Raw genomic sequence first — 23,254 nt, forward strand, 5'->3', positions numbered from 1 at the left:
CATATGTTTCACATGGGCAAAACACTGGAAAAAAAAAAAAAAAAAAGAGGATGGAGGCAAGCGCTGTAAGGAATTCCTACTTTGGGCAAACTTAGAAACATAGATAAGTAACAGAAAGAAAAACTCCATGTTGTGAAAGCCAGTTCACACAAAGAGCCATGGCACTTCTCTCCCTCCGCAGACAGATGTGCACGGTTTAGTGCAGGAGGTAAGATAGTTGGGGCAACCTAGATGAATGCTCAGGTTGAGCAAAATCTAAGTTTTTTATTTCAAAAATGTAGACCTGTAGCCATCATGACTGACCAGCACAACCAGGCCAAGACAAGACCTGAATCCACTGAAAGCCTCAGAAAAACAATTGAAATGTATCTGAGCAAACTTGCTATCACATTGCTTAGAAGTACAGTCTTGCTGCCAGCACAGGCTCTTCCACAGCTGACCTCTGACAGACAGATCAGGGAAGGCACTGGAAAGAGAAATCCAGAGGGTGAAGTCCAGGTGTTACTGTAAGAAACAATGGACTCATAAGGACAGGGTGAGATACAGGAAAAGGCAGGTATGTGAAAAAGAAAAAAAGAGCTTCAACAGTGGCAAGTCTGGTTAAAAGAGCAAAGTTTTACTGAATGCAATAATTAGTGATAAAGACATACAAGAAAGTTTTATCTATAGACCAGCAGAAAATTTTAAATCACAATCATATAAAAATAATCTATTCCTGCACAATAAATGTATCACTTCGCCTCCTTTTTCAGGTTGACTTAAAATGATCCAAGTTTAAGGATACCTTACAAAAAACAAAGAACCTTAGTTAACAAAATATTTATAAAGGACGTTTTCCTTGCAAATTTCTATTTCTGAACAAGTGATTTGGAAAAAATAAACCACAAAACTCCAGAATGATACCACTGACTCCTTTAAATTTAGAGGACCTCTAGACCAATACTTGTTTCAACAAACAATAAAAACAGCAGCCCTCTGGTCAGCCCATCAGTTCCATTAAACAAGGACAGCTTTATCAGAAGTTTCGGCATCGGAACAAAGATTGAAAAACCAAGCAGAATTAAGAAGTGAGATGGACACCTTGTACTCCTGATTGTTGAAAAGGAGTTCTTCTGACCCATGGAACAAGCTCCTACCACTGAAATGGCACTGAAGACAGGAGATAGGACTATCTGAACACTTCTCAAATTGCTTTGGAGAGAAATAGTTTTATTCAAGCTGCTGTTGTAGACAGGAGGTTCTTGCTGAGATTATAATCAGCTGTGTGAATGAGCACAGAGACAGAACACATTCAGTTAGATCAGTTTTTGTTACGACCTGTCAGTGGTACAGGAAAGGAATAAAATTGCCCTTATAATGAAAATGGTCTTATTTGCAGCTCTGTGATAAGTAGTACTTATCATGAATCTTTGATTCCTTGTGCTCAGGCTGCTACTGCAGCTCCTCTGGGATGGCATTAATGTACCATTTTTTTACGGCTCCTACTTATCTCAAAAGGTCTCTGTTACAAACAGGTTTTTCACCCCTGGCTTGTAAAATTTCTTGAATTATCTGATAAGGGAGAATTTCAGCTACAATCACTGCATGTCCAGGATTCTGCCCAAAATTATACTAAAATATGGATCAACTGTGCTATATGCAGTAGCGTCAAGTCTGAAGAGGGTTTTACTGAAAATTCCTTAGAGAGACCTATAAAAGTTGAGCATAGCTCAACCTCATATCAATCAGGGAAGAACACTCATCTCATGCAATCAAAATCATCACAAGTGATTTCACGGAAAAGTGTATGTATTTTTTAAAAGTTATATATAATCAAGGTCTAGTACCATTTAAAAACATTAATATTTAAGAAAGTCAGACAACAGCACATTTAAAAAATGACAGTAATAATTAACACACACTAGCTTATATTTTCAAAGCATTTTATAAAAACATTAACTCCTTAAGCCCCACAACAATCTTGTGAGATAGGTAAGTATTACTAGTCCCATTTTAGAGACAGGGAAACAGGCATGGAGAGAAGATGACTTGCTCACCCCACCCCCCCCCCATCAAATCCAGGAGGAGAACACCAGATTCTCGAGTTTTCTGCCACACGTGGTCTGACCTCTTAAAAGATGCTGGTATTTAAATGAAATTTGTTTCCTCTCATCCTTTTTAAGGCCCCTGACCTCACCTCAGTCTGATACGAAAAGGTACCCATCAAGACCCATTTGTGACAGACAAGTGGAATTAGGAAAGAACATTTTTTCTACACATCGTGTGTTGCTGGAAGCTATTTAAGAAAACACTTGACATGGGTGGTTTCACACTGACAGAGTCGGAACGTCTCTTCTCATCAGGCACCTGTCACCACGAAACTCACTGAAGCCTATACCTGCAGTTCTGATACAGCTCAGAATCTGCAAAAAAAGGTAAAGTTTCTTTGCCACTTCCAAACAGGAACCTCTCTATGGCAGGTAGTCTCCTCCAAGAACTCCTCATCTGAGCACAACTGCACTGAAAGCAAAGAAAGACTTTTAAATCAGGAGACTCTCAAGGTCTCAAGGGCCTCAAGGGCGCAGATATACCTGTCAGAAAACCCGGGAAATGTTGATATATATCGTGTTCTGTGTTAGGAGAAATGATCTGGAGGCATCAGACATCCTGGGGGCTAGAAAATAACTCTCCATAGTAACTTTGAAAAGACAAGTTCCTTTAAGTGTATCACTCTTGCACTGAACTAGTCAGTGACAGACCAGGATTAAAAAAATCTCAGCCAGCTGAAAATTCAAGTCAATGGATTTAACTCTGTACAACGCCAAATCTGGGAGACCTACTGTTTGCAAACCCAGGCCCAGATGTCAGTGGAGACATAGAAATAAAAGCAGTTCTTCCACCTTCAGTTACATATGTCCATTAGATACTATCTAGAGTCCAGTAAGTTAGATTCACGACAGCTCGATCTGAAGATCCTCCCCATACTTTCGGATCAGCTTCACGTGGTTATGGTCCACTGACCACTGCTCTGGGAGGTGCTTGGGCTGCATGTTGTCCAAGAAATGCTGCCGCCAGCGTCTCTCCAACTGGATAAGGGAGCGCAGGCCTCCTTTAGCAAAACACTGCACCACCTTCAGTCCATGTGGCATGTAGCTCTCATTGCAGATCCTGCCAGGACACAAGCAGAGTTTATTTTCACACAAAGCCCACTGTCAGACTCTAGACCTGTCTCCAGTGAACAGCAAGACACTGAAGATACTTTCAGCTGTGGAATTTAATTACAGACACATGGTAAGCAAACCAAGAGGGAGAGTTTCAAGCTTTGCTTCAATGCCAGACTGCTTTCTGGAACACTGTTACACTGGGAAGCTGGCTTCTTTGAACTGAGAAAGTGTTCCTCTTTTATAGCAAAACTAAACAAAGCTCTTTAGGTCCATTATAAGCTCCTCAGGAGACAGACTGCAAATTTCTCAAGTCAAGAACCATGTGACACTCCAGAGCCCTGATTCAGCCTCTGAATTCCCTGCCTGGATAGGTTCTGAGTTGCAACATTGGCACATTTAAAAACAACAATGAGCATAACAAAGAGAAAACACTGACTTCATGAAGAGACAAGGTACTAGTTAAGAAAACATATCTGGAGAGACTTTGAGAAAGACACTTCCGATATGATTGTCTTTCAGTTTCCCTCCCTGCTATCTGTGCTTCAGAAGAAGTAGAAAATAGTGGAAGGGAAGATGGAGAGCAAGAATGGAAGGAGATAGCTAGAAGAGAAGGGGAAAGAGGGGAAGAAACAAGAGCTGCAGTTCACAGACCATTGCTGGGTTGAGGAGAGAAGAGGGGAAAACAAATATATAGTAAGAAATGCAAAATGTTCTTGTCTGCTTAGAGCCTTAGACTACAGCACAATTACCTTCTCCTTATCCTTGCTTTCTAGTTAAATGTATCAAAGTACTATAAATCCAGAAATAAAGTTATGCTTTTAAAGGTTCATTTTTCCTGTGCACATAAACTCCAATTAGTCTCAAATTCAGAAACTCCTTAACCTGACACTATTATTTTAGGGAAGATATCCCAATACCAATATCCCAAGGAGACCATCACTGGGTTTTGTCCTATTTTCATTAAAAAGCTTGAGGGGAGGGGAAGGAAGTCAACATGTGTGATCCTCAGCTCTGCACATCCTGTTGGATTTTCTTTTGTTTTGCTGCAGTAATATTTACCCAAGGCTTTTGTTGAACCTACACACCAACATAAATGACTAATGTGTTACTTCTAATGAGGGGCTTGTTGTACCTGGTTTCCAGACCGGCTGCTTCCTGGAGCATCTCTGGAGTGACTCTCTCTGTGTTAAAGAAGTCCTTGATGCTCTGCAAAAGTTCTGCCCTTCGGGGGTCAGGGAGGCCATCTGCATTCAGCAGGGCTCGGGCCCCAGATCGCACTTGCCTGCGCAGAGGGTCCTCCATCAGACGCACACCTTCTTCGGAGCCAATGGGTGCACCAAACTCCTCAGCCAGCTGCTGCTTGAGGTGGTTATCATAGTAATTGGAGATGGCATGGCAGGATGTGCAGAGTAGGAGCACATCATGGGAATTATGGTCCTTCATCTGGATAGGGAAGTGTCTTCTGTATTCGTGAGGAACAATGTTTTTCCTAGGGAAGACAAACCAGCCAGTTCATCACATTTGCTTGGACCTGTTACTCCCTCTCCTGGCCCACAAAGGGTCAACTAATACTAAAAGTCTGGAAAACTAAGATCATCGGGGTCAGGACCCTCAGTGCAGCCCTGCAACTTCTTTTGATCTGTACTTTTCTCTACAGGTTTTCTGCATCTGTTTTTTTTTTTTCCCCTCCAAAAATTCACCATTTTCAATTTTTTAAAAAAGTGATCCATACTGTAAAAACTAAATTGAAAATAAAGTAATGCTCTATGAGAAGCATACCTCCCACCTAAACAGTAGTAGCTGCAAAGACAAAATGTCACCCTTTGTGACCTCATGGCCTTCAGGCTCACCTAAACCTTTCAAAAGTTAAGGATTAAGTAGTGAAAGGAATACTAGACCTATTTTCAGAAGGGGATGCCATCAGAACAGTGGGTGTTGGCATACTGCTGCCCCCTGTCGTTCAGGCTGCAGCATGTACATGTTCCATATACTTTGTTCTGTCCTGATATTGGAGGACTGATACTTCCTGCCTCTGTAAGAGGAGGAAAGGTTGGCTTGTTCACCGTCAAACTTACCCAGACACATACAACTACAGAGCATTCAAGCAGTGATAGCCTATCCAGGATTGTGTACAAGCATGATGGTTCAGGTGCTACTCAAGCTTCTGGGTGCCAAATGAGGTGCAGACCTCAGTCCTGCTTTAAAAGATCCATTTTTCTCCTTTCCCACTAAACAACTCACCGGATATAGGATTCTCTCTTGCCACATACAACACACAGGTTCTCTTTGACTGTCAGATAATAATCAACTTGAGACTCAGGACGCCCCGAAGGCTCAAACCGCAGCTTCACAACAAATGGGTCTGTGCTAACTAGCTCTGAAAGGGTAAAGGCAAACAGGATATTCAGACAAATTCATACTTGAGAGCTAAACTAAAGATGCTAAAACATAAGAGTCATCCTAGTGAACCCCCAACAGTATTTCCAATAAGAAAGGATATAAAAAAATTATGCTCAGTTACCTAAGAAACAACAACAAGCAGCTGTATTTCAAATACCAACAGGAAAACTGGTATGCCCACCTCCAATCCCCTTGTTCAGATACCACTGAGCCTTCTTGCGATCACAAGTGCACAGGGGCTGTCCATCTGGTGCATGCAGGAAACAGTTGTCATACAGAGGAGATTTCCTATGAAACAAAGGAAGCATTACAGCAACTATAGTAGCATGCCAAAAAAACAGAGCTCTCTATAGCCATGTGTTCCACACTGCAATTCCTGCAGGCTTCTCCAAGTCACAGGAGTGCCCTTAAACACACACTCAAGGCTGCTGAGCACCGCATAGGTATGGCAGTACCATTGGTTGGTTGGTTGGTCCCCACCAACCCATAACCATCAGTAGGGGGTGTGATGACTGCATCCAGCTTCCCCAGGACAGTGGCAAATGGATGGCAACATGGTAGCCAAGGGCTGTCTGGATCAGTCACCCAAACCTCTTGCTGGTATGCAAATATAAGTCAATCTTCTTACTTTATAGTGGACAGCCCAGGGCCTGTTGAGCATTCCTGCATGGCAGGAGGCTGCACAACAGGATCTCCCCTTGAGTAGGGATGCCTCTCAAGGTTACTCCCTGAGGTTGAGGGATTCCTTGCACCAGCAGATTCTCAGTAAGTGATTAATAGCAATCTAAACTTTGAAATTTAGCTCAGTGATATAAACGATTGATTACACATACATAATCTTTAAGACACAAACCATTGATCAAGTCTGGGACTAGGATTGGATGCAGCCACATCTACACTTCTCTCTGAGAAAGAGTTTAGAAAGCAAAGGAGTCCTTTATAAACCTCATCAGTCAATGTGAGGGCCTTGTTGCAGTTTTGTCTGACCCTGTCTTCTCTGCCAGAAATAATCAAGTACACCTTGACACTGAAACTTGTTAAACCACTGTTGCATTTACCACTGAACTTTGTCAACTCACTGTTTTATATCAATAATTGCTGCTTCTCTCTTGAGTCCAGAGCATGACTCCATCCATGATAACAAGCTGCTGTTAAGGGAAGCAGAACATCTAAAAACTTACCTGGGGTTCATCAACTGACTGTAAGGTATCTTTGCTCTCCTGCTACCACCAGAATTGCAACTCTGAATCCCAGTTTTCAAGAGCTGCCATTAATAATGATAGCATTTTCAAAAAAAACCAAACCAAAACAAAAAAACAACCAACCAACCAACCAAAAAAAGTACATTAGAAAACAAAACAGAATTGAAGTCGGGAAGGACAATGACCTAAGAGTAAGCTCAAACTGTGTCAAACTATAGGCAAGGCAGTTTCAAGGATCAGCTACCTTAGCCCATATTTTAATATTTTATTAAGACAACTTTTCCAAAACTTAGTGTGAACAGCAATTACTTCATTCATCCAGGAGAAATGCTCCAAAAAGGCTCTTACAACACTGGGAACTCAAACACAAATGTCCTTGCTAACAACTAAGCTGAGCTGAGGCCCTCTGAAACACATATGCCTATCGTTAGAGGTGAAAAGCCCTGCTTGGGCAGTCTCTGGTGATTTGTGGCAGTGTGTGGAAGGGTTACATTTTGCAGAAAATATTTCCTTACTCATGCAACCTCCTTCAAACGAAAACGGAAAAGCAGAGCTGGATGGGCTCCGGGACCACTGGGAGGAACTGTCCAGGGATACAGACAGGTCACTGTGGAAAAGTTTCCTTTCTTCTCTTCAGCAACATTGTAGAAGTACTCAGCAGTGCACCACCAGCTAAAATGGTTGATTCACAGGCTATATAATGAGACGAAAGGATTTCTTCTGAGGTCCATGGGGATAAAAAACCCAACTAAACAACAATACAAGAGGTCTCCTTCCACTGAACATCGATCAACTCAATCACCATGATAATTTAAGTATTTCTCAACTCTAAATGAAACAACATTAAAACTGAACAGGCTTATAGACAGGAAGAGTGGAAAATTACTTTTGAAATCACATCCAGTTGTACTACAGACCAAAGCCACACTGCTGAAGATGCTACAAAAACCAGTGAGTCTACAGATCTCTCATGAAGTCAAGCATGGTTAAAAACAATCTACAAGCAAACATGAGGAGATCTCAATGTAGGCTGGAATGCAATTTTGTTTAAATTTTAATCCTCCCATGAGGTGCAGTCCTTCTGTTCTGTTTGACCCAGGCTCCAATTTAAAAAAGAAATAAATCTGGACGGATTTGCTGTATATAAAACAATACCATTAATGACTGCTAATGAAATCAATATTATTGACTACATCAAAATGTCTCCATTGCCAATCCAATAAACCGGAAAAGGAGAAAACAAATACTAAAATAATTGGTTTTCTTTCCAAATAGTAATTACAATTCTAGTTCCCACATCCAGTGATAAATTCTATTATAGACTGTATCCAAACAAAACCAAACATGCTAGCTGTGTGCATCTTCCACTGCATTGAGCTTAAAGAGACTTCTCCAACTTGTTTTAATTTAATAGTGACTGAACTCATTACCAAAAGCCCATAAGAATTTAGGATTTGTTCCACAAAATTGCCCGCAGGACAGGGATCCTGAATCCAGCAACAGCTGCCTCTGCAAGGCCAAAGCAATAGCATTCCTTTCTCCCTCTCCTCAGCCAACACAGCGATGCAATGGTTTTATATTGCCACAGACTGTTCCTTCCTTGGCCCCCTAGCACCTCAAGTAATGCTCTCACCCCTCTTAACCTTAGCTTTCTCCCTGAAGGAGACAAGGCACAGCTGTTTGGGCAGTAATTGCCACCCAGACTGCCAATTACCTCCTGCTGAGACTCTGTTCTCCAGCTAATGCCTCCACAGGAGAAGAAAGGGCAGAAGCTGAAGACAACCCTTCAACCTGCTCCTGACCTAGAACAGATCCAAGTCCTGCCTCCACTTTCAATACCACCTCTAGAGGGAAATGAGAAACACAGAAACAAGATCTGGGTCCCATGACTGTTAGGTCCTGTGTTTCCTTTCCCAGCTCCTATTATCCACTTCTGTTTAGTTAATAGAGCATGACGCATCATTCAAAGTTTTCCATCTGCAGTGTAAAGAGTAAAATGAGGTCACAGACCTACCGTGCAGAATATCCCACACCCAGAGGCTTTCTTTTCTGCTTTCGTGGATCTCTCACTTGCTGACTGCCAGTAGGCTGGCCATTCACCGCAGACTTCCGATTCTTTGTTTTCTGAGGGGAACGTCCCTCTCCATTCTTCTCCTCTCCTGTGCTGCCACTCTTTCTTCCTCTAAAAGGAATATCCACCAAGCCCCGGCATTTACTCACTGCTTTTTCCCAAGCAGCAAGAGAGTTTTCACCTTGAGAAATAGCAGGGAGGCTGGCAAATCCCAGCAGATGGAGGAACAGAGCCACTGAGACCTGAGCATCTCTAGCAGCATAGAGAACCTGCAGAAAAGTGTAGACATCAAGATACTGACAAACACCAAATGCTCCAAAACATTATCAGTCTTTAGCACTTAGTACAGTAAAGCCAGAAGCTGGATTTATTTTCACACAAGTTCTGGCAGTTGAGTGACACTTTCATAACGTCACCACAACCCACATTTTTAGGGTCAGTCAGACTTGAAATACATACGGGTGTCCCAAGAAACTGCAAAGGACTAATAAAAGTTAAGGTCAGCCACGCCTTATACACTCTCCCACTCCATCAAGCCCTTCCTAACGAACAAAAAGCTCTCCTCCCTTTTGACATACTGTCTACGAATCATCAGTGTGGTTATTTATCCTGTCACTCCCTCTACCGGTCACTGATTCTGTACACATCTACAGTTTGACTGCAAAGAAAATCGGCAATCAGGGAAAGCATAATGAACTAGATATGGTAAACAAGGTTTCTAGTCTCTAATATTGCACTGACTGCTACAGATTGAAGGAAAGAAAATAATAAAAAGGTGAGGTTTTGAGTGCTTGAACACTTCTTCAAGGGATCTTCCTTATAGATCTTTCAGGACTAAAGGAAAACAAGGCTCAAGAATCCCAGAACAGGAGAAAATTATCTTCATGGAAAAGCAAAAAAATGCAAAATGCAAGACACAGTCTGGAATCTAACTTCAGACCACAGCCACACATAAGGTTTTGAGGCAGAACTTTGAAGAAAGCTTGGATCTTCCTGTTGTAATGCCTCTTTTCTACCAAGAAGGTTGCTTTTTCTCCCAAAACACTCGGTTGAAGTGGAAGACACACCTGATCTTGTGTCAGTTCTTCTGCCTCCCAGTTGCTGCAACGCACATGAGGAGACTTGTCAAGCGGGCAGTTCAGGACTTCTTCAGCTAAAGACTTTAGGCTAAGGCAGTGAGGTAGATCCCTCCTTGAGTTTAACAGAGAAAGTGAAACACACATATTAAAACCAAAACTATATACCCATGCAAATGCACATTGCCTCATACACCCTCAACCTGCCAGAACACAATGCACATAATGCGTGACTCCCACTGAAACAGCACACAGCTACCTGTAAGATCCACAGGCCCTCTCTCTCCCCTCTGTCGTTTCCTTTAGTAATGTTCTACTGCCTGCTACATGCAAAATGGGCAAGGCTGGGAGTTAGTTGGTAATGTTTAAGGCTGAAGTATTTGTCTTTGAACTACCCACTTCTGAACTAAGGAGGTCTGATGTAGAGTGATGGACCAGCTGTCCCAGGGATTCAGGAGGAATGTAACAGCCAGGAATAATTCAGAGGAATACTGGCCACTAGAGACAAGTCCATTCTCAGTGCTAAAAAGGCACCATCAGGTAAGCAAACCATGCCCCAGCACACCCAGGCATACATATACTGTATGTGAAGAATATTCCCAACTAAAACATTTTATTTAAGAAAGAATGAAGGATGAGAAAATGGCATCCTTATTATAACCTATCAATGGAAACATTGTTACTAAGAGAAAATTGGAGCTGATTTATTTAGCCATTTTTCAAGAAATCCTGTAATTGAACAGTTACACTTACGTGCCCCTGGCACATTTATGCCATACTTCCAGGCCACGTATTCAAACATTTGTTGACGTGGTAATGACTCTCACTGTGCTACATCACTGTGTCTGGTCTTCTTAAAAGCTGAAGCATGATACTCAGAAAGTCCATAAGGGTATTCCATGAGAAAACTAACAGACACAATGAACATACGAAATCTTTGTGAAGATTTCATTTCCATTAGGACCATAGAATAGAACCATGACATGTTCCTGGGCTGCAGCTGTCAGTGTCCACCCTCTAAAACCACTCTGAGAACTCCAGACCTACCTGCCTGCTATCGCCCAGCATATGCAAATTACTTTACAAGTATTTCCAACTTAGATGATGGCTCAAGCAGAGCTGCTTCTGTTTTCAGACACTCACCACTGTCTCATGGCTAAATAACGGAGATCCACGCTCCCTTTGACTGGAAGACCATAATCATGAAGTAACTTGCAAGCATCTTCCCAGCATCCTACTCCAACTTTCAACACAGCACTATCTGCCATGATGTCCAACAGGGTCTTTGGGAGAGTCTGTCCACTGGCAACAAGCCTGGGCAATCGAACAAGAATGCAGAGGCCACTGGAAGAAGCCATCTGCAGCAGGGATACAGGATTTGCTTTTCCCTCCACAGATACCTAAAATAAAGATAAAAATCAGAGTCTGGGCTACAGTACGATTAGCAATGCTGGAGCTGGAACAAATTGCAAAACAGGCCACTGAAGATGGGCAATACCTATCAGTTTATAGTTACGTGTTGTTACACGCCTCTAAAATTTTACTGCAAATTATGTGATCTGTTTCACAGTATTACTGCTACCAAGCTACTTCTTGCCACACTCCCACCAAAGAAACTTTCCCCCTTTCACCCTTCCCTCTCATAGCTGAGCTGGTAGAAGACATCAGATACATTTCTTAATCCACATCAGCACAAAGGCACCCACTATATAAATGTTTAACGGCAAACACACTGTTTAACTGTGGCTTATACTTAATGACTGTGAGGTGAATAAATTTCCAGCCAAAATAATGGCAAAGCCAGGATTATAAATGACTCAAAGCCTGTTTTGAGAGTTCACACAGGCAAATTTACAAGCAGAAGAGGAACTTTGCCTTCTGGTAGTCCCAGTGAATTATATCTACAGATCAGTATTATCCTCCTTTTTGGATTTATTACTCTTAAGAAATTGTTTCTTAAGTATATAGCTGAATTTAAAATAGTGTAAATCCAAGTCACTTCCAGTAAATCACCCCTAAAGAGATCTTATACAAAACACATAATGCCATACAATTATCACTATGTTTAGTAGTCGATTTATCACAGGAGTTCAGGAAAAGAATACAACTAGTGAATCAATAACTTGCAGCCAGCACACCTGAATCATAGAATCATAGAATAGTTAGGACTGGAAAGGACCTTAAGGTCATCTAGTTCCAACCTCCCTGCCATGAGCAGGGACATCTCACACTAAACCATGCCACCCAAGGCTTTGTCCAACCTGGCACTGAACACCGCCAAAATGTACACCTGAATGTAAGAACAATCAAAATCAGCAGCTACTTCACTGCTGTCATGACAGATCATCCCACCGGCAATTTCAACAGTCAGCCCTGTCGTATCCATTTAAGGAAAGGAATCACTCCACCCTCAATGATTTCCCATTGCAATTTGCAATCCAAAGGAGAGGCGATTCTTGATCACTCACCCACTCACAATCAATTCCAAGCACTGGCCACTTCTCCAGCTCCTTCTTCAGCAAAGGTTCAGCATGATCCCACTCCTCCTGCTCTGAAATTACCATTACATCTGCACCAAGGATCCTCTCTACCCAGGAAAATGTGGAAGATCTGAAGAAGGAAAGCACCTCCTTACCCTCTGTCTTAATCAGTTTCTTGTCTCCTGAGTTTATAAATGCTTCCTCTCGCTGACTACTACAGCATGCTTTTCCTTTTCGACGCTGGGCTGCTTTCCACAAAACCAGCCCCCCCACAGCAACACCCAGAAGGGTTGCCAAAGTAATCGTCACTGCTGTTTGTTTGGGCATTTTCTTTATCCCCCTTTTGCCCCCTTCAGTTCATCTACTCAAAGCGGCATTGTAGGATTTTAGCACGGCCTGCAAAGAAAAATGAGAGAGGTGGAAATTAAAGACAACTTAATGAAATGTGTTTAGAGATACTAAACACACCTACTGGTATCATAACAAGGTTCTAGCCACAACTTGCAATCCTGACAGGAAAAGCATAAGGCCCCACATTGATAGGCTGGGGGTAAGGGGACAGACTGCTGTGGCAGTGGGCTGAGCAGTACCATGAGACTGAATGCTGCTGTTGATCACAGCACCAAAAACCTTAATGGGAATCTACTGATTTATACTGGTGTAACTGGATGCTTCCACAGACTGACATTCTTAAAATAAGCTAGCCAGGGTTATTATCAACATCTTTTAGCTCTGTTTGGGTCAAGATCAACTCAAACAAGAACCTGGCAAAATTACTGCAGAATAAGCATGTCCATTCATGCATTAGTAAATAATAGGCATTGTCCATTACATTCACATCCATACTAAGGACAAATGGCTCTTCAGACATTGAAAAGCCCTAAAGAAGCAGCATGTATTTATAACATAGCTTTCCCTCTATCATAGAGGAGCTTAGTTCCCCTTCAGGAAACTGCCCCTGCATCCCCATCTTCCCAACCCACTAGGTTACTTTTAAAGGCCTGCCCTTATGTGCTGTTCGACAGAAAACAGAAGCTGTGGTAACAATGCTACTACAGCCCTGCACAACCACCATCAGCTTTCAGAGCATGGGCACAGACACCTGCCTGAACGCTTACGAAGTGATGAAGTTCACTTGTCAAAGCGAGTGAAAAGACCGAAAGCAATGAAGTCCACCCGCACCTATGGCCGGCCTCTCCCTCCGCAGGTCCAACAGCAGCTACTTCTTGGGAAAGCGGGGGATGCAGGTGAAGACCACGGCCCTATGACCGCCCGCTTAGGGGGATTCCCCAGCCCGCCTCGTCAGGTGAAGCCTCGATATAACAATCCCCTCCTTCCTCAGCCCCAGCGTGGAGGGCAGGCCGGGCCCAGGCCGCCAGCAGTGTGCCGAGTACGAGGTGCAGGGGACAGCCGGGGCGCAGGGCCAGGGCGCCCCCGGAACGAGCAAAGGGCTCCTCTGGATGCGGGCAGATGCGGACGGGCCACAACTGCCCCCAGCACCGGGACGAAGACAACACCCGTTCCAGCCGTAGCCGGGGCTGTACAGGAAGAGGCCCCGGTGCCGCCTCGGCGCGCTGCAAGCAGGCGGTGAGCCCTTCGGAATGCTCGGCAGGGGCACCTGCTGGCGCGGAGCGGCCCGCCCTTGGGATGCGCGCAGCACCCTCTTCCCCTCTCCTCCCCGCACCCGCCCGCTCGGTACCTGCGTGCGTACAGAATGGCCGTCTCCGGCAGCAGGAACCCTTTGCGGGGTAGTCGCCGCGCCCACCGGGAGGCTTAGATAAGCGGAAGCTTCCTCTTTCCCGGCGGTGCGACCGGGTATGGGCGCCGCCATGCTGTACGGCAACTGCTGGCCGGGCGGCTGAGGCGGGATGTGCGAGCCGTGCCGGCACGGTACTGGTCCGGCTTGTTCCGCAGCACCAGGCCACCTCCCGGGTGCCGAGCCCGCAGTGTGGGCTGCCGCCTCGGTCCCTGAGGGTCCCCGCTCGTACCCGCGGGTTGAGGAGCTCTGTGGGCCACCAAGGCCCAGAGAGCACCGTGAGATATATGGGTGCTCCCGGGTGGGAGCAGGCCTGCAGTGCAGCCAGAGCCGCCTCAGAGACGGGAAGCACAGGCTGAGCCAGGGAAAAGACAGCGAAGAACAAAGGCAGACCAGAAAATGAAAAGCAAATCATAGCCGCCTCTAAAGCAACAAACTGGAAGAAAAAAAAAAAGAGGGGGGAGGGAAATCAAGTGGAAAAGACTAAGAGTTTAACAGAGGAGTAAGAGTGGCAAAGCTCGTGTCAGGGTGGAAAATTGTGAACTTAAGAACTGCAACACCACAATACATGGACCACGGGTATACAGCCAGCTGCCATCTTCAGGGTTATCATCATCAAGTCTTGAGGTCAAGATTGTCATAAACCAGACAATTTCCATCCCAAATTCCACTGCAACTGAAAAGGATCTGAGCGCCCAATTTCTTTGCAATTCCCATTATTTCCCAATATTTGTGCTGTTAGAATTCCAGCTGGATGCGTCTGATGAGACACTGAAACCACACAAAATACTGCTTTAAACTGCTTTGACAATTTGACTGTCAGCATCAAATCTCATTTTGTTTTCACTTCACTGCTTGGAACGTAATCATCTCCCTAGCAGAGACTCGGCATTTAGCAGATTGTCCAAAGGGTGCAACAAAGCAGCTAATGGCTGTCTTCAGGGAAAATCTCTATAGCAGCAGTATTTTCTTCTCTCTGTAGGTGAATGCTTGCTGTCCTCCCCCACCCTCTTTTTTTTCTAAAAATCTCAGGAATGAGGTAGGGACCAATTGGTAGCAAACAAGGAACACAGCTGGTTTCCAGAAAACTTCTCTAAGTTTTCTGGAATAAGAAAATAATACCTTCTCCCTATCAGAAATAAATTGACCAGGCCATTAAAGCTTAAACAGCTGCTTATCCTAAGGACTTGGTCTAAACCAGAATGGTACAATCCTGTCAGGTCTCACTGGTGGTGGGGAAAGCTTGTTTTCTGTTGACTTTTGTCTGTACTTTGAACATATAAATGCTTTATACCTGAAAGTTACAGCTTTCAGGTAGTAAGTCTTTTTGCAAAGACCCTCAATCTAGCTGTACAATAAAGAAATTATTATCCATTTGTTTTATTTATCCACTGGGGGTTATAAAGCATTGCAATCTCACACAGTGCAGTAATCACACGTCTCTGGTTTGTTCTCCTCTGCAGGGGAGGTCTGCATCTGCCTTATGATCACAACCCAGCCACAGCACCTCCATCCATTCTCTAGATCCAATCCACCACAGACAGCTGATGAGCTGAAATGGACATCACTGAGCAGAAGCCAGCGCTGCACCAAAGCCTCATCACATGACTCATGGTCTGAAGAAAAGTGCTTCAACTGCATTCTCAGGAGAAAAAGCTCGTGGGGTCTGGCTATAGCATGAGTTCCCACAGTCCTTTCTTCCGTTCACCTCTTCCCAACATATAATTCTTTGTTCTACAAGGTCACTGTAATCTAGCATAAACCTGGATGGCCACTTGGAAGGATAGTCCCACATTTCTTGTTCAACCTGATTGACTGTTCACTCCCTGCTCCCTTGTTCCAGCATTTCCGTAATGACAGGGCCAGAGAATCAGGGAACTGATGCAGTTTACAACTAGCTTACAACTAATGCAGCTGTAAACTAGTTCAAGGGGAAAAAAATCAACATCCATGGATATAACAGACATATTTCAAGGCCCAGGTGACTGGAAGCAGACCCAGGAAGCCAATATGACTGGGCCCCAGGATCCAGCTGCCATGTTCAGGGGTAGGCAAGGCATTCTTACAAGAACTCTTATTAGAGCTCAAGATGAGCTCAGAATAGCAACCAAATCCAAACAAACCTGTAAAGTTTGTTCATAGCTGGATCCATTTGTAATAAACCAATCCACCAAGAAAAATAGGCCAGTGTTCCCTTTACAAATTGTTTATTTTAGTTTCTAAGGTAATAGGAGCTTAAGTGTAAGGTTACAAGAGAGGAAAACAGTTAAATACCTCAGCATTTATTGCACAGTGAAAGTTTCATAGAGAAGATGCTATACAATGGAACCCCCAAGTCTAGCTTTTCCACAATAACAGGATTGCATCCTTGGCTGCATTTAAACCCTTTATTTTTCATGCAATCACTGACAATCCTGTAAACCACAAGTCTCTTTAACAGCTTGTCTTACTACCTACATAGCCATTTATTCAAGTATAAAGGTTAAATTAAAAATAAATTAAAGTAACTGATGCATGAGTGTACCCAAAGCCTGAAGGGGACATTGCTGAAGATGAGAAGATAACCAAGTAAGTAAATACTAACTTGTGGTGTAGCCTGACTTATGAGAAATCTGCTGCAGCAGGTTACTGGAAACCTTTATGTGGTAAACAGCAAGAATTACTTTTCTTTCTGCCTCTGTAGCTTGATCTGAGATCTCTGCAGAGGCCTCTGTCAAAAGACTCATTTTTAGCCTGATTTCCCAAAGAAAAGCTTTTGCAATTATACTGTCTCTGTTGATGTTTCTGGCTGTGGGTCCCCTTTCTTCCATTTCCTTGCCAAAAAAGCATGTTTAAGCCATTGCCTAGTTCCATCTAAATTTGTACAAAGGTAACTTCTGTGAAACGCAAAGCCAAATTGATGAAACAGATCCTAATAAAGCTGTCACAGATAAAGTGGCAAGCATGTGCAGACGCTGCTTAATATACATATGAGAATCCACACAGCAGTGCCACATCAGGACAAGTCCATAGGAAACCAGGCTTCACTTGTTCTGCTGATCACAGAAAAGAAAAAAAAAAAAAATTATAATCACATTAGCTCATCCTTTAACAGGGAGAAGACCAGGGTAAATGACTTAGTGTTCAAAGGAAAAATCAATGATCATAGAATATCAAAGGAAAGAGACTCCAGTCAAGACTCAAATTGCTGTTAGCAGACAATGAGCAGAGAGCTGCATGTAGTCCCCACTAGCTCATTAATAACCCTCTATTTGGGGCCCCATCCCAAGAAGAAAAGAAGAATCCAAGAAGAAAGCCAAACTCACATTTCAAGTCCTAATGCGATTTATCATTCTTGTGTCTGTGCTAGGAACCCCATGACTACATATTCAAGCAAGTCATTCTGAGCAGGGTTTGTTTCAGCAGGGCTGATACCAGCAAGACAGTAGGACTGCTTCTTTCATCAAAAAGTCAGAATGAGATCAGTTTCAATCCACTGTGAAGCCACATCCTAAAGGTGGAGTTTCATACTGCAACAAGGCAGATAGAAGATTCAGCTCCCATTAAAAAGGCCATTCTGCTTCCCCCTTCTACCTGTAGGCATTTTTCTACTGCCTTACTTCTGCAAACACTGGTGCCAGTTTGACTCAAGCAGGCAGAAATCTAGCACAGCAAATAAATGGAGGCTTTTTTTTTTTTTTTTTTTTGTTTAACTTGAACTAGCTCACCATAGAGCCAGATCTCAGTGAAACTACATCCTAAGCCAAAAGATGAATCAGCAGTAACTCATTGCAGGGATCTGCCAGAGTTTGTAGGTTTTGCAAAGAATCTGAAAAAACTGCTCAGAGGTGTGAGCTGCCAGACTGATCTCATGAGGATGAGTTGTATTAACACTGATCATCATCAACATATTTCTTCACTAATTGACAACTCTTTCATTGGTGATGTTGGAATAGAGAGGGATTTCACAATTCCACTTCTTGAAAAGCTGCTTAATTTACCCTAGTGTTTCAGTTCCAGAATGCACACTAAGTAAGCCTCACAGTTCCTGGGCAGCTAAGAAGGTAATATCCCCATCTCTCAAAACTCCACTCCCAGCTGGGCACTCCTGATTAGTCTGTGCTGATTTTGGCACTTGCTGGGACACTTCTATGAGCCAAATGAACTCAGAAAACTAGCAGACAAGCGGGTCCAAAGAATAGCAACTTCAGCACAAAGAAAGGGACAGAACAAGTAGCCACAAAGATAAAGCCACCCTTCAGTGCCCACAAGTCATTAGATGGGCTCAGCTGCATGTTAAAGCAACATCTTTGGCTGACCAGCTCCAACGGAGGGCATTTGAGAGAACAATGCTTGTTCTTCTGCCACTTTCTGGTTCCTAAAATTAGTAAGCAAAAGGAAAAAAGATCAGAAGCCATCTAATTTCCACTAGAGGCAAAAAATTCCACAAGAAAAATTCTTTTCAAAAAATTATATGGCTAAAATATGACAGTTTGTTGTGGTTTAAACCCAGCCAGTAACTCAGAACCACATAGCCACTTGCTCACTGCCCCCCTTTCCTCCCCCCACGCTGCTGGAGGGATGGGGTGATGGGAACGAGAATCAAAAGAATGTAACTCCTGCAGGTTTAGATAAGAACAGTCCAGTAACTAAGGTATAACACAAAACCACTACTGCTACCATCAATAATAATAATGATAAAGGAAATAACAAGGGAAGAGAATACAACAGCTCACCACCCACCGATCAATACCCAGCCCAACCTGAGCAGTGATCTAACCCTTCTGGGTAACTGCCTCCAGTTTATATACTGGGCATGACGTGGTGTGGTATGGAATACCTCTTTGGTTAGTTTGGGTCAGGTGTCCTGTCTTTGCTTCCTCCCGGCTTCCCCTCCTCCCTGGCAGAGCATGAGATTCAGTAAGTCCTTGGTCAGAGTAAACATTACTGAGCAACAACTAAAAACATCGGTGTTATCGGCGCTGCTCCCAGGCCAAAAGTCAAAAACACAGCACTGCACCAGCTACTAACAAGGAGAAAAATGACTGCTACTGCTGAACCCAGGACACAGTTGTCTTGGTTTACCCTGTTTACCCTCATTTTGTTTCCATTTCCTCTCAAAAAAAAAAAAAAAAAAAAAGTATAAATAAATGAATACCAGCCTTGACTCAGCCCCGCTTTCCTAATAACTACGCTCACTTTCTCTCTTCTGGATTCACTCCACAGACATCAAACTATCAGTATCCAAACTTTCCCACTTCCACTAGAGATTAACCAAAGCTATTAAGTGGTTCAACAGAGCTCCTCTCTGACCTGAGACAATCAGCCATGCTTCACTTGATACCTTTTCTTTTCACCTATTTAAGCCTTCCTTCCACATATTCTTTGACACTCTCAGAGAGCTGTATCCTTAGTCTTCTCCTTTTATCCTCCCACACTATCTCTGAGTTATCTCATCTGAAATACAAATACAACTAACATCTCTGCAGATGATTTACAGATCTCTGTCTTTCCCCAGAGCTATCTCTGTCTATCCAAAGTCAAATCATAGCCTTTTTCTCTCTTCTGTGGATGACTAGCAGGAAGTTAAAGCTCAACAAAACTAGAACATGGTTCCTTCTCTTCCCTGAAAGCCCTCTTATTATCTGCTTTGTGTGTATCATCACCAGTCTACCTACCACTCAAGTTTGTATGTCAACTACCAGCTCTCACTGAAACCCCATTGTAGATCCTAGCACCCAGGGTACATCTAAATTTTAGGCTTCTTCTACATAGCTCTACATTTCTCTAAGACAAAGTACTTTGATCCATCCGTGCAACTAAAACATCCTTACTTTGATCTCCTGCTTCCATACTTAGACTGCCCCAATATCTCTCCCTCCAGCATTAACCAACACAGCTTGTAACAAAACAGCCATCAACTACTGTAAATGCCATGATCTGACAACAGAGCAAGGCTGACTGTGGGTCTCCTATTAATGATCAAATATACCACAGCCATCCAATGGAAGCCACTAATGCAATTTAACTCATTCTACCAATTCAAATTTGTTCAGAAAAAAATGTTGAAGGGATAATTTTGTACCCCAGCAGACATTAAAATCAGATCAGGTATTGTTAGTCCTTCCAGAGGCAGAACATCTCTGTACAGTGGGCAGAGGCTAATGTGAGAGCAATGTGACACCGTAGCCATACCTGATCAAAATCAATTTAGTACTGCTGGGTGACTGGGCTATGCACAGCCTGAGAATTAGCAACTGATTTGGCAACTAGGAACCACAAGCCAAGATTGGTTACTCTGACCACATCACTTCTGTTTGAAGCATTCTGCTAGTTTCCTCTTCTGTGTTGCATCAAACATTATTTACTTAGCCTCTTTTCCAAGAGCATCTATAGAAAGTCACCACCCTGTTCATTATCTCCCATCTCCTTTATAGTTGACTTCTCCCCCCTACTGCCCACTTGTTAAAACTCCAGTCAAAATATGCTTGTGCTTTCCTTGATGCTGCTTTTGAAGCATGGAGGAGACTAAGCATCCTACAGAATTAAGCTGCTCAAGCCGTCCAAACAGACCCTGACTTACTCTGGCCAGGCTCAATCCAATTTGGTTTGTGACATTCAGTCTCACTCCAGCACCCCATGTGCTACCATGTCAAACAGAACATAACTTGATGAAGTCCAATCTGTTTGGCTAAGTACTGTCTACACCTCAAGTCCACTCCAAGCTGCAGAAGGTTCCTATTAAAAGCAGAAAAAGATGCTTCATTGGTACTACTTCAGCATGACTCAGGCCAAGAGTGTGTGTGTTTTGAAGAGATTACAGCACTCTGGAATTATTAACACAGCAACACATCCTTTTCAAAGGAAAATGTTACCAGTATAGGTCATTATATTAATTTCTTTATATCCAAAATTAATTGAAACAAAAGAATCAGAGACTGAAAAGAATGCTTACCAACACTTTATTTAAAAAAAAAAAACAAACAAACAACCAAACCTGTATGGTCATGTGAGAAAATACTGCATTTAGCAGAACAGATTGGCAGCCTTCTATTATTTTTCCTTCAAATTCTGACAACATATCTTCTTTCTGACTGCTTACAAATGTGATTTTAAAAAAACCCCTCAGTTAAATCCTTCCTGAAAAACCTAAGACTGGGGGGTTAGGAAATATTTTTATTTCTATTTGTCCATATAAGTACACAGCTTTCCTAGAGACCGGATCCAGGACATGGAAAAAAAGCACCAAAGACTTTATTGTGCTGTATTTCAAGTGGAAGGCTCCTACACCTGTTTATTTTAACACAGAAACCAAAGTTCTCCAATCTGAACAATGCTTTAGGAAGGAAGGAAAAAAAAAATGAACCACATGTAATAAAAGTGACAGCCACAGTGTTCAAGGCCAGGTTGGATGGGGCTGTGAGCAACCTGGTCTAGAGGAAGGAAGAAGGGGGATTGGAACTAGATGATCTTTTAGGTTCTTCCCAACCCAAGCCATTCTATGATTTTATGACTCCATAATGTATTTCTGGACAGTTCTCAGATCATATATGGTGATCTGTGCTGCATGAAAATGAAAGAAGAAAATTGAATGCAAACTGATGGAGACAGTTCAGTGTCTACAGGTAGAAAAAGCAATGCCACTTACCTATGTTGGGAATTCAGAAGTGAGCAACAGTTTCAGTTATAATTGTAATGGTGCAGAATTTCATGGTATGAAAGCAGAAGAGCTATAAAATGTGATTTTATACCAATGCAATTTACCTGTGTCTGAAGCTAGGGTAATAAACACAAATCACAATGGACAGGGTCTTTGCCTGCCTAGACTGAAGCTTGCTAGACATGTTACACATAGCAATATTTGGCCATCAGCAACTGTAACTAGAAAAAAAACTTTATATAGCTCAGACACAGAAGAGATTTAACTATTCTTTGTTTTCACTTTATCGTTAATTATCATTCTAATAGAAAACAGTTAACAGCGTGTGTCTGGATATTGCTCTCAGATTATTAGTATACCTGTAATTAAGTTCTGATATTTATACCTATTAATATCACATAGAAAAAAGTTATATAAAAAGTTGAAATGTAACAAGTGTTATATATTTTTTGTATTTTCTCACTTTTTTTTTTCCGATTTTGAATTGAAATTTAAATTAATTTAAATTTTAATTGGAAAAGTTTATAATTTGCTGTTATTACATGCTAAAAGTTAGCATTGTAAACTAAAAAGCATGGTTTATAGGATTCCACTTTCTTTCTGTAATCTTAACCATGAAGAATCCCAAAGCACTTAACTGACTCGCTATAATGCAATAATGTCAATTTCTGCTGAAAAGCTGCCACTGGAATATGGCAACAGCCTAACAGTACTCAGTCATGTTGCTACACCATGGTTTATGTCAGGAAGGTTTTTCTGCTTGTTTATTTTAAAGTTTGGAGACTCTCATTCCCAGCAGGTGCTGTTTCACACAGAGAAGGTCAGGACTGTCAGGCTAATTCCTCACTTTCCAAAAACTGTCTTCCCCAGGTACTGGTGCCAGTGGGGAAATACAGGCCTGAAAGTTTCAAGCTGCAGGTCCGGGACAACTCACCTTGTGTGCAGGAAGTATGCAGTCGGACGCTGCAAGGAGGAACTGGGGGCTCCAGGCTGCACCTAATGGATGTCACTCTTCGAGTGTCACTACATTTGTCTTTACATGGCATCTGATATTATCTATGAGGGACAGGGTCCTGTGAAAGACAAAATATGATTTTCCACAAACACAGGTTATGGTGTGTTAAAGCAGTGAAGGACAACACAGATCAGTTCCACCTGTTTAGCCAGTTGCCTCTTGGGGTTTTGTGGATACTGAAGGGTAAGAGACTAAAACTCATCTGCATTTCCAACAGTCTCCTGAAGCTGCAAAGAAGGTGCAGCCCCCCTATTTTCAGTGTTAGTCAGGTGGGAGCAGGAGAGAGGAAGTAATAAAACCTTCATGAAAACCATCCTAAAGAAGGAAAAACAAGAAAAAAATCTTGAGAACATAATTTTTGGAAGCCCAGCAGAAATCTCTCAGCATTTATGGCGGACAGACCACACGCATTTGGGGTGTTTCCTCCTTCTCCCTCCGGTGAGTTGTGAGCAGGGCCTGCACGAACGGCCCG

General features: G+C 42.7%; 1 protein-coding gene across 4 annotated transcripts; it reads right to left on the reverse strand.

Annotated features, from left to right (window-relative positions):
• Nucleotides 1-584: 584 nt before the first annotated feature.
• Nucleotides 585-22,801, reverse strand: EXD2 (exonuclease 3'-5' domain containing 2). Of its 4 annotated transcripts, none has more exons than XM_080617870.1 (9): nucleotides 22,702-22,801; nucleotides 12,361-12,768; nucleotides 11,039-11,292; nucleotides 9,884-10,007; nucleotides 8,760-9,085; nucleotides 5,725-5,831; nucleotides 5,385-5,520; nucleotides 4,276-4,632; nucleotides 585-3,147 (listed from the first exon to the last, which is right to left on the reverse strand). In XM_080617870.1, the coding sequence occupies exons 2-9, from the start codon at nucleotides 12,697-12,699 to the stop codon at nucleotides 2,931-2,933; spliced, it is 1,860 nt and encodes a 619-aa protein (XP_080473996.1). In that variant the 5' UTR covers nucleotides 12,700-12,768; nucleotides 22,702-22,801; the 3' UTR covers nucleotides 585-2,930. The 4 variants fall into 4 exon arrangements, with proteins under 4 accessions (XP_080473996.1, XP_080473993.1, XP_080473994.1 ...); XM_080617867.1 differs by having other exon boundaries at nucleotides 11,036-11,292; XM_080617868.1 differs by lacking the exon at nucleotides 22,702-22,801 and adding an exon at nucleotides 14,072-14,204 and having other exon boundaries at nucleotides 11,036-11,292.
• Between the last annotated feature and the right edge of the window lie 453 nt (nucleotides 22,802-23,254).

The sequence above is a fragment of the Psittacula echo genome (assembly GCF_963264785.1).
Source record: "Psittacula echo genome assembly, chromosome: 5".
Lineage (NCBI taxonomy): Eukaryota > Metazoa > Chordata > Aves > Psittaciformes > Psittacidae > Psittacula > Psittacula echo.

Excerpts from the sequence above, each read along its gene's own strand:
- EXD2 (XM_080617867.1), bottom strand. The coding sequence starts at position 12,699 with ATGCCCAAACAAACAGCAGTGACGATTACTTTGGCAACCCTTCTGGGT. Across the intron at positions 10,008-11,035 it reads TATTTAGCCATGAGACAGTG|GAGGGATCTACCTCACTGCC; the intron begins GTGAGTGTCTGA and ends GTTAAACTCAAG. Across the intron at positions 5,832-8,759 it reads GGTGTGGGATATTCTGCACG|GAAATCTCCTCTGTATGACA; the intron begins GTAGGTCTGTGA and ends TTTGTTTCATAG.